Source organism: Sapajus apella, unplaced genomic scaffold (assembly GCF_009761245.1).
Source record: "Sapajus apella isolate SASKATOON/1434 unplaced genomic scaffold, GSC_monkey_1.0 scaffold12, whole genome shotgun sequence".
Lineage (NCBI taxonomy): Eukaryota > Metazoa > Chordata > Mammalia > Primates > Cebidae > Sapajus > Sapajus apella.
In genome coordinates, this window is record NW_022436952.1 from 3,945,883 (window position 1) to 3,963,650 (window position 17,768).

Genomic DNA, 17,768 nt, shown 5'->3' on the forward strand with positions numbered 1-17,768 from the left:
TGTTTCCAGCAAGGACCCACCCTCAGTCAGTCAGTCAGTCAGTCAAACAGTTGCCCAAGATATAGGCCACCCAGAATTTGCACAGGGTGTTGCCCTGTTACCCAGAACCACCTACTGACAGGGAGAAAAGATCTCAGATCAAACACGCACACCCACACACACAGCATTCACACCTACACACAAACATGCAGTCTCGCCGGGCGCGGTGGCTCAAGCCTGTAATCCCAGCACTTTGGGAGGCTGAGGCGGGTGGATCACGAGGTCAAGAGATCGAGACCATCCTGGTCAACATGGTGAAACCCCGTCTCTACTAAAAATACAAAAAATCAGCTGGGCATGGCGCTGCATGCCTGTAATCCCAGCTACTCAGGAGGCTGAGGCAGGAGAATTGCCTGAACCCAGGAGGCGGAGGTTGCGGTGAGCCGAGATCGCGCCATTGCACTCCAGCCTGGGTAACAAGAGCGAGACTCCGTCTCAAAAAAAAAAAAACAAAAAAAAAAACCATGCAGTCTCATTCACAGTCATACAGTCACACACACACACACGCACACATACATAAGTCTGACCAGAGCTTAATGTTCTCAATACCTTTCCTTCCTCTCCTCTGTGTCTGCTGTCCTCTGTAGTCCAAAGAAATCAAGGAAAATTAAAGACGTATTTGGAAACACACAGGCAGGATCCAACGCTGCCCCTAATGGGAAGCTTCGTCCCCAGAATCCCAGGCTCAGGAATCCATGTGGAAGTGTGTGCAGAACCAGGGTAGTGCCTTGCTGTACCAGGTTGTGAATATGTATCTATTTTACCTGGATCCAATCTGAGTGAGTACCATTTATAAAGAGGCCTCTCTTGAGCTGAATTGGACCATAGGAGAAATTGTGTGTGTGTGTGTGTGTGTGTGTGTGAAGTGAACAGCAGGCTGGGTGTGGTGGCTCATGCCTGTAACCCCAGCACTTTGGGAGGCTGAGGTGGGTGAATCACTTGCAGTCAGGAGTTCAAGACCAACCCGATCAATATGGTGAAACCCCATCTCCACTAAAAATACAAAAAAAAATGGCCAGGAGTTGTGGCATGCACCTGTAATCCCAGCAATTTGGGAGGCTGAGACAGGAGAATGGCTTGAACCCAGAAGGCGGAGGTTGCAGTGAGCCGAGATCGCGCCACTGCACTCCAGCCTGGGCAACAAAGCAAGATTCTGTCAAATAAATAAATAAATGAAGTGAACAGCAAGGTCCAGCTGGAGGGGGAGGGGAGAAAGGTTGTGTTGAGATGCACCTGTTGTCTTAAGGTCGAGGTTGAGGTCAAAGTGAAGCCAAGATTCTTCTTGGTGGCTTTGGGTCTGATAGTTTCTGCCTTTCTCCCAGCAGCTCCTGACAGAGAAAGGAGCAGGGTACACAGACTGACTAGAAGCTTCTGGAGCCAAGGGAGAACCTGCCTTTTCATTCTGTACCCCTCTCACCAGCTGAGAAGAAAGACCCCCGAATTACTTCTTTGTCAGAGAGAAAAGGAGGGGTCCTATAAAAAGTGCAGAGGCACTCCAGCCTGGGCAACAAGAGCAAAACTCCATCTCAAAAAACAAAAAAAGAAGTGCAGAGGAAGGAAGGAGCGGGGGGAGTCCGGTAACCCCTCTCCTGTGCCCTCTCCCTCCCAGCCTCTGCCTTCATACCACACACAGACTGCAGAACAACCCAGCTTTTTGCCAAGAGTAGGGTCTGGCTGACTAAATTTCAGCTCTCTCTACCTCCTCTCCCTCTTCCTTCTCACTGGTTGCAGCGGGGAAGGAGTCTTGACCCAGCCCCACCTCCTAGAGGAACAAACACCTAGCAAGTACACAAGGGGTAGGCAGGACCACCACAGCAGCAAACAGAGCTGCGCGCCTCGAGGACGACCCAGGGCAAGTGAAGGGAGGTGCCAGTGGTGGTGCTGGTCTGTGGGGAGCTACATGCATGCCAGGGGTCCTGATTTTGAGTCCAGCCCTGACGGACGCCTGGGCTCTGGCCCTGGCTTTGATGGAGTTAAGGTCACAGAGAGCAGGCAAGAGCAGGACATGGCAACTCACCTCTTTGCTTTCCCTCCGGAGCCCAGAGGGCTGAGGGAGAGGGGGTGGAAGCTGAAACTAAGTTTTCCTGAAAAGCCTCTTTCCTTGTTTGTTTTAGCCCCTCCCAGTCCCTCTTACGCTCTGCTGCAGCTTCCTAACTCCGAGCCAAAGGGCCAGAGAAGAGCCCACTGCCCTCTCTCTCCCGCTTTTCTTGGGCACAGGGGAATAAAGCTAAAGCCTAGCCTGTTCTAGGAAGCTCATCTTCTACAGGGAGTCAGCGGCTGAGTGGTCAAGCTCCTGTAGTCAACCTCATTGTCCTCACTACCCAGTTTACTCCTGTGCTCATATTCTTTTTTTTTTTTTTTTTTTGAGACAGAGTTTTGCCCTTGTTGCCCAGGCTGGAGTGCATTGGCGCAATCTCGGCTCACTATAATCCCTCGCTCCTCGATTCAAGTGATTCTTCTGCCTCAGCCTCCTCAGTAGCTAGGATTACAGGCGTGTGCCACCAAGCCCAGGTAATTTTGTATTTTTAGTAGAGATGGGATTTCTCCATGTTGGTCAGTCTGGTCCCAACCTCAGGTGATCTGTCTGCCTTGGCATCCCAAAGTGCTGGGATTACAGGTGTGAACCACCACACCTGACCAATTTTTTTTTTTTTGAAATGGAGTCTCACTCTGTTGCCCAGGCTGGAGTGCAGTGGCAGCGATCTTGACTCACTGCAACTTCTCCCTCCTAGGTTCAAGCGATTCTCCTGCCTCAGCTTCCTGAGTAGCTGGGACTACAGGCGCGCACCACCACACCCAACTAATTTTTTTTGTATTTTTAGTAGAGAGGGGGGTTTCATCATGTTGGCCAGGCTGGTCTCGAACTCCTAACCTCAGGTGATCTGCCCACCTCAGCCTTGTAAAATGCTGGGATTACAGGTGTAAGTCACCATGCCTGGCATCCCATATTCTTTTTCTCTACCTTTTTGGTGGATTTCATGTTTCCCAGTCATCCATCAGTACCATCGCAGGAGCTGCTTGTGGAGAAGGGCTTCCTATTTGAAGAAAACCCTCCCTAGAAGCACTGGAACTGGGAAGGAATTAGCAGGAGCAGCAGGTGGCTCAGGCTCCCTCTCCCTTGGCTGCTTGAAGAAGCTTCCATCCCCCCCATCCCCCAAGCCCCAAGCCCTCTAAAATGATAGACATCCTCTACTTGAGATCTGTTATTACTCATGGGACAGTTGCTGCTCTGAAGGGAAATGCTGGCTGTTTCTTTTCTTTTTTTTTTTTTTTGAGATGGAGTCTCACTCTGTGCCCCAGGCTGGAGTGCAATAGCACGATCTTGGCTCACTGCAACCTTCATCTCCTGAGTTCTAGTGATTCTCCTGCCTCGACCTCCCCAGTAGCTGGGATTACAGGCACCCTACACCACGTCTGGCTAATTTTTTGTATTTTTAGTAGAGATGGGAATTCATCATGTTGATCAGGCTGGTCTGGATCTCTTGACCTTAGGTGATCCACCCGCCTAAACCTCCCACAGTGCTGGGATTACAGGCGTGAGCCACCATGCCCGGCAATACTGGTTGTTTCTAACCCCTGTTCAGTGTTTCACTTATTTATCTACCCACCTCCCTATTTAGGGTGGGCAGATAAAACTAGCAAGGGACTTCTGACTTTGGGCCAGTCACTTCTCCTAAGTCTCATGTTTCCCACTTGTAAAAAGAGGGAGGCTTAAGATGATCCTCATGTTCTCCTCTGAATAGTACTCTTCCGTGGAATTCAAATTCTACCCTCCAGCACCGAGGGGCGAGGGTGTCACTCTGCCCCCAGCCCCTACCTTATCTCTTTCCCAGTACTTTAGGACCTCAAAGCACTTTCACTATTAAGTTGCCCTTTTTATTTCCCAAACAAAGGGAAATGACTCACCCCAAAGTCAACTGGAGTGGGTGGAGTGGTGTCATACAAGCAAACAGGGAATCCATACAGACATCCCTAACTCTGTGGCAACTCCTTCCCCTAGAGGTGTTCTCTCTAAGGGGAATAGAAGGGAAAGAGGGTCACATTTCCTTTCCTTCTCTGGACTTTGTCACGAAGCAGACAGCAGCCTAAACTCCTGGCTCCAGGAAAATCCCCCTCCCCGGCTTCTCTCTCCCCAGTCACCAGTAACCTCAGGACGAGGTCAGTCCCGCAATCACGTGAAGCCCTCACGTTTGCAAGGTTTGCAGAAAGGGCCTCTTAGCTTTGATCTCCCAGAGAGCAGCCAAGCTTGCCAGTTCCTCCCCAGAAATTCACATGCCCCTGCCATACAGGCTTTCTAAACACGCCACCCTGACTCTTCAGCGCACCCCACCCTACCCCAGTCTCAGCTCCTCCCAGGTCCCGGCAAACGCTGTGCAAGGCAGAAAGGGGAAAGCATGCAGTCCGCCCACTTTGTCAGTGGACTACAAATCCCGACAGTCTTGTCGCTGCGCAGGCGCACGGAGCTCAACGTGCCGGCTGTTGGAAAAGTGTGTCACTGGGGCACGAGGCGCTCCCTAGGATCACATGGTACCTGCTCCAGTGCCGCGTGCGGCCCGGGAACCCTGGGCTGCTGGCGCCTGCGCAGAGCCCTCTGTCCCAGGGAAAGGCTCGGGCAAAAGGCGGCTGAGATTGGCAGAGTGAAATATTACTGCTGAGGGAACGTAGCAGGGCACACGTCTCGCCTCTTTGCGAATCGGTGCCCCGTTTCTCCCCATCACCTACTTACTTCCTGGTTGCAACCTCTCTCCCTCTGGGACTTTTGCACCGGGAGCTCCAGATTCGCTACCCCGCAGTGCTGCGGAGCCGCCAGGCAGAGGCACCCCGTACACTGCAGAGACCTGACCCTCCTTGCTACCTTCTAGCCAGAACTACTGCAGGCTGATTCCCTCTACACACTCTCTCTGCTCTTCCCATGCAAAGCAGAACTCCGTTGCCTCAACGTCCAACCCTTCTGCAGGGCTGCAGTCCGGCCATCCCAAGACCTTGCTGCAGGGTGCTTCGGATCCTGATCTTGAGTCCCGGGGTCGGCTCTCCGCCCTTAGCCAGTGCCCAGCGGGCAACAGCGGTGATCGCAACCTCTAGTTTGACTCAAGGTCCAGTTTGAATGACTGCTCTCAGCCGGTGAAGACATGACGACCCTGGACTCCAACAACAACACAGGTACTGAGATTCCTTTACTATCCACCTTCCTTTCTCTGTCACTGTCTCCCCATCTGCATCTACGCCTTATAACAAGAGGAACTTTGTGAGGGACCGGGGACTCCCTCGGCCCAGAGATTTGCTAACATGCTGCGGGCCTTCAGTGTGGGATTTCCAGAGCGGGTTGTTCGGGCTGGGAATACTCCCAGAAACGTCCCATCACCACCCCTCAGAGTCCCAACGCTCCCTTGAGCCTCGAATCCCGTGGCGGGAGGAAATGGAGAAGGGGTACGATGGTGAAGCGAAGACTTTAGGGAGACTGGGAGCTTTGGGACAGTGCCCCGAAATGGCTCCATCTGTCCACTACCTGCAGCTGTGGTATGCCTGGCCTCAGAAAGCAGACCCCCTTCCCTCTTGTCTTCCCCTTCCTCTAGTTCCTGCAGGTGCGAGGGAATCTGAGAAGCAGTGGCGCGATCGGGGTTCAAGGAAGGAGGGGCTAGGGGAATCGGTCGTATCTCACTGGGGAATCCTCAGTGACAGGAGGGAGCGACACTTGAGGAGTCCGAAGCGTGGTGCCCAGCCCGAGGGAGGGCACCTACAGGGCCCCGGCCGCCGGCAGGGCTCACATGGCTCTAGAGCCGGGCCCACGTGCTGCGTTTGTTTTCATTCAGCAGAAGCCGTGGCCGCCATCCCATTGGTCGTTGCCTCCCGGCCTGGTTACATAATGAGCTCCGCCCCCCCGGTCGCCCCGGCAACGCGTGTTCCCTTCTCTCCTCCCCTAGTTGTCCCGGCCCTGCTAGCTTTCGGGGTCCTGCCCAAGACCGGGTCGCCAGCGAGGGGCGGGGAGGAGGCGGGGCTACTGCTTTCGATTGACGGGAAGCAGGGAGGGCGGGGCCTCGAGTTCCGGGGTTCCTCGTTGGGGAGCCACGTGCGAGAGGCACACGTGGAGCGGGGACGTGAGGCCGGCTGAGGGCCCAGCTCCCGCCCTGCCCCGCCCCGCCGAGATCTGGGTGAAGCTGGGCTGACTCACCGCCCCCGCCTGCCTCCTTTTCCGGTCCGCCTGCCCGGCCCGCTCCCCACCATGACCAAAACAGAGTAACATGGAGCCATCCCTGACCTTTCATGGCCTTCTGCTACACTCCCTAAGGAGACCTCACCCCAACCACCCTCATTCCTTTCCTCTTCACTCTATTTGCACCTACTTCACTGTACTGCATTTAGACTCAGCTTCCCCACATTCCAAATTCTCTGTTCCCCAAGCTTCTCTTTCATTAGTTCTGCGAGCACTGTCTTCCCCCGACCTCCACCAAAAAAGCTGCAGTGTGCCTACTAAGGGCTCCCCAAAGCAGCTGCACCCCACAATCATAGCTGAAATGATACTATCCTTTCTTGTCTCACAAAAAGGAAAACTGAGACCCAAAGAGGGGAGTTTGATGTCCTCTAGGTCACGAAACAAGTTGATAGTGATGGGTCTAGACCTAGACTCTTTTGAGTGCCCCTCACTTCCACTTTGGAAGCCTCTGCATGAAGGTCTCACTCCTTTTTGGGGGATGGGTGAACTAGGTCAACTTCATTTACCACCAACTAATGATTCCATCCCCCACCTCAGCCCTGAAACTGTGGGAGCTGATGTGTTGTGCAACTATTTTCCAAGGAGCTGGGTTCACCCTGACCAACCTTGAGCTATTTTAGGGCCGCCCTGCCCAGTTTAGTGTGTGTCAGTGGGTGAGCAAGACATGTGCCTCTGCAGACACAGTGGCATGGCGTGTGTCAGCTCACACGTGTCCTGGAATCCTCCCTTCTCCCACCCCGCCTGTGGCAGGCCAATCTAGGTGCTTGGCAGAGGTGTGGCAGGCAGGTCACCTTTTTCTCCTGCTAATACCACGGGAGCACAGCCACCTGGTTGGCAATGTAACCAGAGGGTCAAAGTCCCTGAGTGGCTAGAGAGCCAAAGTCGTTGTTACCAGGGTGAGATCTGAAGGGGGAATTTTAGAGCCCTAGGCTGGACAACTTGTACTTCCACCTCCTGGAACTCGCACCGCTAAGTCCCTTCTGGACACAGAGATAGAGTCCACTGTGACTCACTCTCTTAGAGGCCAGGGGAACCAGGCTGGGCAGATTCCTTCCCTTCAGTTCCTTCAGAGAATATATCTTCCAGACTAAGGGGAATGTGACCGTCTTTCTTTTGTAAGACCTCCACTCTCTTTACTGTTGACTAGATATCCCTCCATGGTCCATGGTCTCATCCCTGGAATGATCTTAGTGTTAAAATCAGCAGCTGGGTTTTTGTTTTTGTTTTTGGAGGACTGGGCACTGTGAATGGTGCGCAGCTGCTCATCCCATACCCCGATCTTCCACTGACAACTGAGTCATTATCTGCGGTTGATATTCCCAAAGAAGGCATATAGGGAAGTTGGGCACATATGGGAGATGCCACAGGGATCAAGCCTCACACTCAAAGCAGGAGCTGCACGTGTCCCGCAAAGGGTCATGGGTGTTGTTTGGCCATGCTGTGTCTACTGTGTGTTGGGGAATTGCTTACTAACTTCAAGATTAGGGGCTCCACGTGGTAAACTGAGTGGCCAGCAGTTGTTTTGGGGAGACGGGTGGGGATGAGCTCAGTGGCACCCTAGGTCCGGAGACATGGCAGCTGACACCCCCTTTCCTTTTGTTCTCCCTCCAGGTGGCGTCATCAGCTACATCGGCTCCAGTGGCTCCTCCCCAAGCCGAACCAGCCCTGAATCCCTCTATAGTGACAACTCCAATGGCAGCTTCCAGCCCCTGACCCAAGGCTGCCCCACCTACTTCCCACCGTCTCCCACTGGTTCCCTCACCCAGGACCCAGCTCGCTCCTTTGGGAGCATTCCACCCAGCCTGAGTGATGAGGGCTCCCCTTCTTCCTCATCTTCCTCCTCCTCCTCCTCCTCCTCCTCCTTCTATAATGGGAGCCCCCCAGGGAGTCTACAGGTGGCCATGGAGGACAGCAGCCGAGTGTCCCCCAGCAAGAGCACCAGCAGCATCACCAGTGAGTACCTTTCCAGCTGACTCAGAAGGGAAGCAGGCCCTGGTAGATTGGGAATGGGTTTTCCCGTGACGCAGGTCTCACCAGGGCCTACTCCGGCTTCAGGGATTTCTCCTAGAGTAGCAGCAGCCCCTCTTCAGCCAAGTCTAGTCACTCCAGTGCCCCTTGACACCGGAGTTCCTCCTTAGCTTTTCCCTCTTGGGATCTCCCACCCAGAAAGCCTCCACACCTCTGGCCGCTCAGCCTGGCCTCTCCTGCTCACCTGCTGCCTGTCTCTTCCACAGAGCTGAATGGCATGGTGCTACTGTGTAAAGTGTGTGGGGATGTTGCCTCGGGCTTCCACTACGGTGTGCATGCCTGTGAGGGCTGCAAGGTGAGGCGGGCTGGGGGTAAGGGCAGGGGCAGGTGGCCGCCTCCCGCTGGACACAGAGGTGCAGCCATGATGGAGGTGGTCACTAACGGCCCCCGCCCTCCAGGGCTTTTTCCGTCGGAGCATCCAGCAGAACATCCAGTACAAGAGGTGTCTGAAGAATGAGAATTGCTCCATCGTCCGCATCAATCGCAACCGTTGCCAGCAGTGTCGCTTCAAGAAGTGTCTCTCCGTGGGCATGTCTCGAGACGGTGAGGCAGCACTCCACATCCTCCCGCTTCCTTCCGCCCAAAGTTTCTGAATTAATCCCTCCCTTTTAAAAAGTCCCAAATGGAGACACATCATACTATGAATTGAATTTGCACGGGGAATGTCCATCCTTCATCTGCTTGGGTCAACAAAAACTTCTATCCCATTGGTCCCTCGGGTCACGTCCTACCAGCAATCCCTCCTTGGGAAACCCCCTTGTTGGGTGTGGCCTTGTTTTAGTTTTGATGTGAAACCCCAAGCCTTCAGGGCCTTGCCCTTTCAGGAGAAAGGAAGGAAGATAAACACGTGAGTGTGGTTGAGAACTTCCTGACACTGTTATCCTGTCGCAGCTGTGCGTTTTGGGCGCATCCCCAAACGAGAGAAGCAGCGGATGCTTGCTGAGATGCAGAGTGCAATGAACCTGGCCAACAACCAGTTGAGCAGCCAGTGCCCGCTGGAAACTTCACCCACCCAGCACCCCACCGCAGGCCCCATGGGCCCCTCACCATCCCCCGCTCCGGTCCCTTCACCCCTGGTGGGCTTCTCTCAGTTCCCACAACAGCTGACGCCTCCCAGATCCCCCAGCCCTGAGCCCACAGTGGAGGATGTGATATCCCAGGTGGCCCGGGCCCATCGAGAGATCTTCACCTATGCCCACGACAAGCTGGGCAGCTCTCCTGGCAACTTCAATGCCAACCATGCATCAGGTAGCTCTCCAGCCACCACCCCACATCGCTGGGAAAGTCAAGGCTGCCCACCTGCCCCCAATGACAATAACACCCTGGCCGCCCAGCGTCATAATGAGGCCCTAAATGGTCTACGCCAGGCCCCTTCCTCCTACCCTCCCACCTGGCCTCCTGGCCCTGCACACCACAGCTGCCACCAGTCCAACAGCAACGGGCACCGTCTATGCCCCACCCACGTGTATGCAGCTCCAGAAGGCAAGGCACCTGCCAACAATCCTCGGCAGGGCAACTCCAAGAATGTTCTTCTGGTAAGAGCATGGGGGCGGGTGGGTGCATTAAGAAGGTCGGGAGGACCTGGCAGAACGGTCTTAGCAGAGGGCAGCTGGGTGTTTCTGGAGACTGAGTGTGGGGATTTCCTCTTCCCAGGAGAGAATGTCTTGTGTTGCATGGGCTCTGCCTGGGAACCCCTGATCTCTACCTGGCACCTGATTGCTACTTTATCTGAAAGACGTATCCTCCAGGGCCACAGCCCCTAGCCCAGGCAGAATCTGGAGTCCAGCTCGGCTTGGGGAGTCCATCTGACCCACCCTGGCTGACACTCCCTTCCCTCAATCCCTTCCTCCCCAGGCATGTCCCATGAACATGTACCCACATGGACGCAGTGGGCGAACGGTACAGGAGATCTGGGAGGATTTCTCCATGAGCTTCACGCCTGCTGTACGGGAGGTGGTAGAGTTTGCCAAGCACATCCCCGGCTTCCGTGACCTTTCTCAGCACGACCAAGTCACTCTGCTTAAGGCTGGCACCTTCGAGGTGAGTGACCGTTTATGCTTCCTGCTTTTGTTTGTTTGTTTTGAGACGGAGTTTGGCTCTTGTCACCCAGGCTGAGTGCAATAGTGCAATCTCCACTCACTGCAACTTCCACCTCCTGGGTTCAAGTGATTCTCCTGCCTCAGCCTTCCGAGGAGCTGGGATTACAGGTGCCCGCCACTGTGCCTGGCTAATTTTTGTCTTTTTAGTAGAGACAGGGTTTCACCATGTTGGCCAGGCCGGACTTGAACTTCTGACCTGGTGATCCACCCACCCCGCCCTCCCAAAGTGCTGGGATTACAGGCGTGAGCCACTGTGCCTGGCCAAAAAGCACTTCCTGCTTTTGACCTTGGGAAGGATCCAGCAGAAAGCCTTGGTGTCTGGGGTGGGCTGGACCTCTGAAAGGTTTTGGAACCCAGTTTCTTTGTCCTTATAGCCTCTGATTGGTGGAAGAGGCTGAGCTGCTGCTGCTGCCTCTGGATGGCTGGGACTTCTGTCATCTCAGCTGGAATTTAATCACAACCCATTACACTGAAGCACCCATTCTAGACAAAAGCAGATTAACATTGGTGAATGCCTTGCCCAAGGTCACAGGTAGTGACAAAGTTGACACTCAGATTCAGGCTGATTAGATCCCAAAGCCATCCTTCCACCTGGGCTCCCTCATTGCCCATTCAGAAACAAGCCCCACTCTACTGAGAAATGGAAGGCAGCACCACTAAACCCTTTGGCAAACTACAGGGGCGATTTGGCCAGTGCTCCTCCCACTCCACCCAGGATGACTGTTCCTGCCCCCACCCCCCCCAGGTGCTGATGGTGCGCTTTGCATCATTGTTCAACGTGAAGGACCAGACAGTGATGTTCCTAAGCCGCACCACCTACAGCCTGCAGGAGCTCGGTGCCATGGGCATGGGAGACCTGCTCAATGCCATGTTCGACTTCAGCGAGAAGCTCAACTCCCTGGCGCTTACCGAGGAGGAGCTGGGCCTCTTCACCGCGGTGGTGCTTGTCTCTGCAGGTAGGTCAAGCTCTCACCTGACCCGGGGAGGAGGCAGACGCAGTTCAATTCAACACACCTTTTATGGAGTACCTACTCTATGCCAGGCCCTGCACCGGGCACTGGGGATACAGACATGATTCAGACACAGTCTAGCTTGGGAAACAGACTCATGCCCAACTAATTATAAAACAGTGAGATAAGTGTCACAGTAGAAGCATGAACCAAGGAAGCACAGACAACTATTTCTGCCTGGGGGAGCTGGGGAAGGAGGTGACACTTGAGTGGGGCCTCAAAGGACAAGTAAGATGTTGCCAGGCAGAGAAAGGGGGAAGGGCATCCCAGGCAGAGGGAACTACAGAGCAAAAAGCAAGGGAGCTGGGCCATGTTCGGCCTGTTCAGGAAGGGAAGGTGGTCTTACGGGATGGGAGGTGACCAGCCCTGCTGAGCCCACGCTCCCAGCATTCGGGCCTCTCCTGCTCTTGGGGCAGAGGCCTAGGAAAAGGTATGGCTCTCCTTCTCCTTCCCCATCGGCCCTCTCGGGGGCTTCAGGGAGAGGCCGCATTGCCTGCCAGGTCCTCACAGACCTCCGGTTCCTCGTCAGAGGAGCTCGGGGAGTCCGCCTCACTGCTGTCGTCTTCCCCACAGACCGCTCGGGCATGGAGAATTCCGCTTCGGTGGAGCAGCTCCAGGAGACGCTGCTGCGGGCTCTTCGGGCTCTGGTGCTGAAGAACCGGCCCTTGGAGACTTCCCGCTTCACCAAGCTGCTGCTCAAGCTGCCGGACCTGCGGACCCTGAACAACATGCATTCCGAGAAGCTGCTGTCCTTCCGGGTGGACGCCCAGTGACCCGCCCGGCCGGCCTTCTGCCGCTGCCCCCTTGTACAGAATCGAACTCTGCACTTCTCTCTCCTTTACGAGACGAAAAGGAAAAGCAAACCAGAATCTTATTTATATTGTTATAAAATATTCCAAGACGAGCCTCTGGCCCCCTGAGCCTTCTTGTAAATACCTGCCTCCCTCCCCCATCACCGAACTTCCCCTCCTCCCCTATTTAAACCACTCTCTCTCCCCCACAGCCCTCCCCTGGCCCCCTGATTTGTTCTGTTCCTGTCTCAAATCCAATAGTTCACAGCTGAGCTGGCTTCTGTGGTGTGTGCTCGTTTGGGGGGTGGGGTGGAAATACTGCCAAGGCTGGGGGGGCCACCTCTCCATCTGGTCAGTTTGTGGGGTGGGTAGTCTGCCAGCAGATGGGAGGATATAGGGAAACAGCACACAAGTCTAAGGGGGGTGCCCAAGGGGGTTATTTTCATCATATATTTATTACATAAATATATAGTAAAATAGACGAGCAACAATTACCATAAAAATATCTTTCTTTAAAATCCTGACCCAAAACACAACGGGGTGAAAAATCGCACATAACAGACATACTGATTGTCAACGTGGGGCGGGAGTAGGAGCCCCTCAAGTCACCCCTACCGGTCCCACCCCTCCCTGGGGAAGAGACCTACCTCCTTCCCTGTTTCTGGCCACAGCCGCCCCCCTCCCTCCAGCCCAGCACCAGCTTCTCATACATTCAGTAGCGCCTCTGGGCAGTGTCCCCCTCCCCCCGCCCAGGAGTTTCCAGGGCAGGAGTTACTGTCCTCCTTATGGACGGTGTCTCTGTCACACGCCCTGCCCTCTCCCAGCCCTGCAGACCCGCCACCAGGAGAAGGGGTAGGGGCTCCTCCCCCACCCTCCCCAAGTCTGAGCAGGGAGGAGGCTGGATGAGGTATGTGTGTTATGAGTGATGGGAGGGGCAATACTGAGATGGAGAGGCAGGTGGTGGGGGCAGGGTAGTGGTCATGGCTCTGGCACCCCCTTGTCCTGGCCTGGCCCCCTCGTCCTATTCCCAGCAACCCGTCCTCCCACCGATACTACACCTGCTGCTCCACCCTGCCTGCCCTAGTGCCCGGGCCAGTACTGGGGGAGGCATGCTGAGCACCCACGTCAAGGCCATCCCCCTCATTAGCACCAATGGCCCCCAGGAGAGGGCCCTGTCCCCTACTTCCACAGCAGGGACTGGGACAGCTGCCTCTCTAGAGCAGGTGCGTAGCACTCCTGAGTCGCCCTGGCTCCTCCCCTACCACATGTACTCACTCACACATTCACGCAGAGGAACGCACGCATACACCCCACATCATCGAGGGGGAGGGGAGGGGTCTGGGGAGGAGGGAATCACAGCTCATATGATTGGGGAGGGTGGGGGAGTCCCAAGTGCCTGTAAGAGGCCAAGGCTCTTCAAGGCCTTTTCTCCGCCATGTCCATGGCTGAGAATGGGGATGGAGGGGTTGGGGTGGGGATGGAGGGATGGGGAAGACAGCAGACAGGTCAGGAATTCCACTGGGCCCCCAGGCGTGGGAGGAAGGTACAAGAGAGCCTACCCATGGGACTGGAGTAATACAGGAATCAGCACTCCAGGAGAGAGAGAGAGAGAGAGGATAGAGACAAAGACAGCAGGGCAGTCCAGGCCCCAGCAGGGTGGGACAGGCACATGCACAGGTGACAGCGGGTGCTCCTCCAGGCCCTCCACCCCTTTTGGAACACCTGAATGATGGGGGAAGGACAGTGCCCTGGCAGACAGCATAGCACTGCCTTCCCATGTGCGTGTGTGCACATGGATGTGTGTGTGTATGTGGGTGTGTGTGTAGGGGGCTGTGGCAGGCTGAGAGTCAGGGTGGGGTGGCAGGTTCCCCACTGCTTAAGACATTTTTGCCCCAATAGTGCAAAGTGCAGGAAGCCCTGGCACCCCTCCCCCCACCCCCTGCCCCAATCCCCATGGCTTCCGGGGGCATCTATGTCCACCCATCCATCCCTGCCGACATGCAGCCCTGAGCCCAGCACCCTCTGGTCTGCTCTGTCCCACCCCACCTCCTGCTCCCGTGGGAGGACCACCTCCTCTCTCCCTCCCTCCCCTGAGGAGTGGGCAGCAGCCACAGGGAGGGGGAGAAGGGGAGCTCACCCAAGTGCAGACCAACAGAGCACCCTCACTAAGAGGGTGGGAGGGGCTCAAGCCAAAGTCCCTGAATTAGAGAAAAGAAGAGGGGAACAGGTCCCAGGGCAGAGGGGCAGCTGGCCAAAAGAGCTTGAAAGAAAAAGGAGCACCAACCACCCCCTCCCCTGTGGCCCTAAGTGTCACTTATCTAAACACCCCCATTCGGGTGCCTGCCCGCCCAGAGTTAGTGCAGTGAGTAGGAGCGGGGGGGGGGGGGGGGGGGGTGGTTTGAAGCGCGTTTGGCCAGCTGGGAGCCCAGAAGACATGGGAAACAGGGAAACAGAGTGCCTAAGGGGGGAAGCTCTGGGAGACGCTCACGCACAGCCCCCTGCCCCCCCCACCCCTCCCCCACCAATGCAGCAGCATCCGGTTTCTGGCTAATACTGCAGGATATGAGGAGGGTAGGAGCTGGAGCCACAGTTTTTCCTGGGTGGGTGCCAAGGTGTAGAAGGAGGGGGTGGACAGGGAGAGGCCCCTAGGGCTGGGCACTTAAAGGGGAGCTGTGTGGGCGGCAGGGCAGGCTGGTGAGGGGCCAGCTGGCATCCAGCGTGAGAGGTAGATGGAACTCAGCGGGCACGAGTGGCAGAAAGCAGAGGATGTACTAGGGTTGGGGGGGTGCCAAAGGGGCACAGAGGGCGGGGCTCGGCAAGGGGGTGGCCAGGACCCTGTTGTGTTAACTCACAGCTCTGATCGGCAGCCCTACCCTTGGGACTCTGGTGTGGGGGTATTTCTATCTGATGTGGGGGGAGGAGGGGCAGCTCTCAAAGTGCATGGGGTGGTAAGGGGGGGGGGTCCCTCCCCTCTGGTCAGCCTCAGTTAATAACTTAATATCATCTCTCTCTATCGCTCGCTCTCTCTTTTTTGTATTTTTCTCTCTGTCTAGTTTTTCTTCATTTGTCTTTTCCCCTTGCTTGGTTTTCAAAGTGCAGTTAGAATAACTATAAATTTTAACCTCCGGGGGAGGAGCCAAGCCAAGCCGTTCTTTGTACCCAGGCACCTGGGGAAGTAGGGAGGCCCTCAGCCTGGAGGGGAGACCTAGGCCAAGGAACTGGGTGGGGGCTCGCTCTTGTGTGTGTGTGTAGGGGGTGAGTTGAGGGCATCTTCCCCCAGCCCACTTCCTCCTTCCCCTACGGTCAAGATGGCTTGTCCCCTCTCAGCCCCCCTGCCCTTCCCCTACCTTCTGAGAGGACGGGGTCCTGGGAACTGCAGGATGCGGTCCCCAGCCTCCCACACTGTCCTTTCCATAGCAAGTTCATTTGTTTGCCCCGTCCCAGGGCTGGAGGTCTGAGGAGGGACCCGGGCAGTGCGGGTGTGTGTGTGGGAGCTGAATCTATCCAAGGATGAGAGGAAGGAGAGAAGGGGTGTGGGGGGTCTCCCTCAGCCCCCAGCTCTGCCCCTTCTCTCCAGGCTCCTCCCCACCAGCTCCGCACACCCTCTGGCCGCCTGAGGCTTTAGACTTCCTGATCCTCAAAGACCTCGAGGAAGAGTGGGGGGAAGAGTTCGGTGGGGCACTCGACTTTCATGTGAAGGAAGCGGCTGGCGTGGCAGGCCCCAATCATGCGGAGGTCAGTCACCTTCATCAGCAGCTTGGGCCAGAAGTGCGGAATGTTGTGTTTGCGGTGGTTGACGTAGTGCTCGAACGCCAGCAGGTACGCCTCCTGACTCTTCTCGATCTTGTCCACACACAGCAGGCCCGAGCGGTCTGTGGGGAAAGAGGGGCATGAGGGGCGACGGGCCGGCCGAGGGCCTAGAGATGGGGAGGGCGAGGTGTGGAGGGGCGGGAAGAAAGGACCAGAGGGGAGACAGAGGCAGAGTGGCTGGGGGAGGTTAGGGGAGAAGCTCCCGAGGGGACGTGGGCAGGAAAAGCACAGGGCGGAGGAGGCTGGGGAGTGGAGAGGGGTGGGGGGGCTGGGGAGATGGGGTAACAGAGGGCCTGGGGCTGTATCTATATGTGTATGTATCTGGGGTTGGTGGTCAGAGAGGTGGGGTGTGGAGGGGGACTCGAGATGGGTTTGGGAGACAGAGGAGGGATGGGGGATGGAAGGTGGCTGAGAACAAAGCGGGGAGTGTGGAACCAAGGGGAACGTGAGTGACAGAGGGCAGAGGCAGAAAGAAGGATGGAGGCAAAGACAGGAAAAGGCACAGAGCAGGGATGGGAAGGCAAGAGACCGGCCTGGGGAACGAGTGAGGAGTGGGTGACAGAGCAAGGGATAGGGGACAGGGGATGATTTGGGTGACAGAGATGTAGCCTGGAAGAAGATTCAGGAGGGAGTTGAGTACCAGGCGGGGCTCCAGCCCATCTCTGGGACCCCTGGAAGCTTCTGAGCCCTCCCGGCCAATCAGCAGGTACCTGTTGACATTAGCAGCACAGCCTGCAGCAGAGCCACTTCCGTGTCATCCAAGTTAAAGGCAGAGAGTGACTTGCCCAGTTCAAAGATGGCGTCGGAGACTACGCCCAGGCCGCCATTCTTGAGCTGCTCCCGCTTGACGGCCATCTCCCCACTCAGCGTCAGGGTGTCGCTCTCAGGGTCGTAGCGGACAGCTGCCCGCAGGGACATGATCTCCATGCAGCACCCCTTCAGGAGGATGATCTGGTCTTCGCAAGGCAGCTGTGGAGCAGCAGGGCCACAGGAGCACTCAGCACACCCCTCCCCACGTCCCTGAGTCTCCATGGAGTGTCCTCCAGGAACTGTGAGGCTGGTGAGGCCCCCGTCGGCCTCAGCCAATAGCATGGACTCTGAACGGCTGACCCTGTGTTGGGCCACGTGCATGCCCTATTTCATTTAAGCCTCACAATTATACGTGTGAGGCCGGGTGCAGTGGCTCACATTTGTAATCCCAGCATATTGGAAGGCTGAGGCAGGCAAATCCCTTGAGGTCAGGAGTTTGAGACTAGCCTGGCTAACACACATGGTGAAACCCTGTCTCTACTAAAAATACAAAATTAGCTGCGTGTGGTAGCATACACCTGTAGTCACAGCTACTCAGGAGGCTGGGGCAGGAGAATCACCTGAACCCAGGAGGTGGAGGTTGCAGTGAGCCAAGATGGCGTCACTGCACTCCAGCCTGGGCAACAGAACAAGATTCCATTTCAAAAAAGAAAAATAAATAAATTATGCCTGTGAGTTAGCGCCCATCATCATGCCCAGCCCACACCAGATGGGAACACTGAGGCGCAGGGGATGGAGGTAACTTGTCCCAGGTCACATGGCTGGTAGGGCAGCCTGTTTCCAGCACTAGTGCTCTGGAAAACGAGAACTTTCAGACTGCCTGGAGCTGGGCGGTCGCATAGATTTGAGGGATGAGGGGCCGCCGAGAGGAGCACTTGCAGCCAGCTGGTTTCTTAGAGCAGCTAGACCTTGGTGTGTGTCTCTGTGTGTGTTATGTGTATGTGTATGCTGGGAGGGTGTGTGTCTGTGT

General features: G+C 55.9%; 2 protein-coding genes across 2 annotated transcripts in view; one reads left to right on the top strand and one right to left on the bottom strand.

The window, feature by feature from the left end:
• The first annotated feature begins 4,542 nt into the window (after positions 1-4,542).
• NR1D1 (nuclear receptor subfamily 1 group D member 1) lies at positions 4,543-12,456 on the top strand. Its single transcript, XM_032279791.1, has 8 exons — positions 4,543-5,199; positions 7,862-8,203; positions 8,485-8,573; positions 8,677-8,821; positions 9,170-9,813; positions 10,133-10,318; positions 11,123-11,333; positions 11,961-12,456. The coding sequence occupies exons 1-8, from the start codon at positions 5,169-5,171 to the stop codon at positions 12,158-12,160; spliced, it is 1,848 nt and encodes a 615-aa protein (XP_032135682.1). The 5' UTR covers positions 4,543-5,168; the 3' UTR covers positions 12,161-12,456.
• THRA (thyroid hormone receptor alpha) overlaps positions 11,377-17,768 on the bottom strand; it is a 31,624-nt gene continuing 25,232 nt past the window's right edge. Inside the window, exons 8-9 of the mRNA XM_032279792.1 lie at positions 16,699-16,957; positions 11,377-16,050 (exon numbers count right to left, since the gene is read on the bottom strand). Coding sequence (XP_032135683.1) covers positions 15,800-16,050; positions 16,699-16,957 — 510 coding nt within the window. The 3' untranslated portion in view covers positions 11,377-15,799. The remainder of the gene's footprint in view (positions 16,051-16,698; positions 16,958-17,768) is intronic.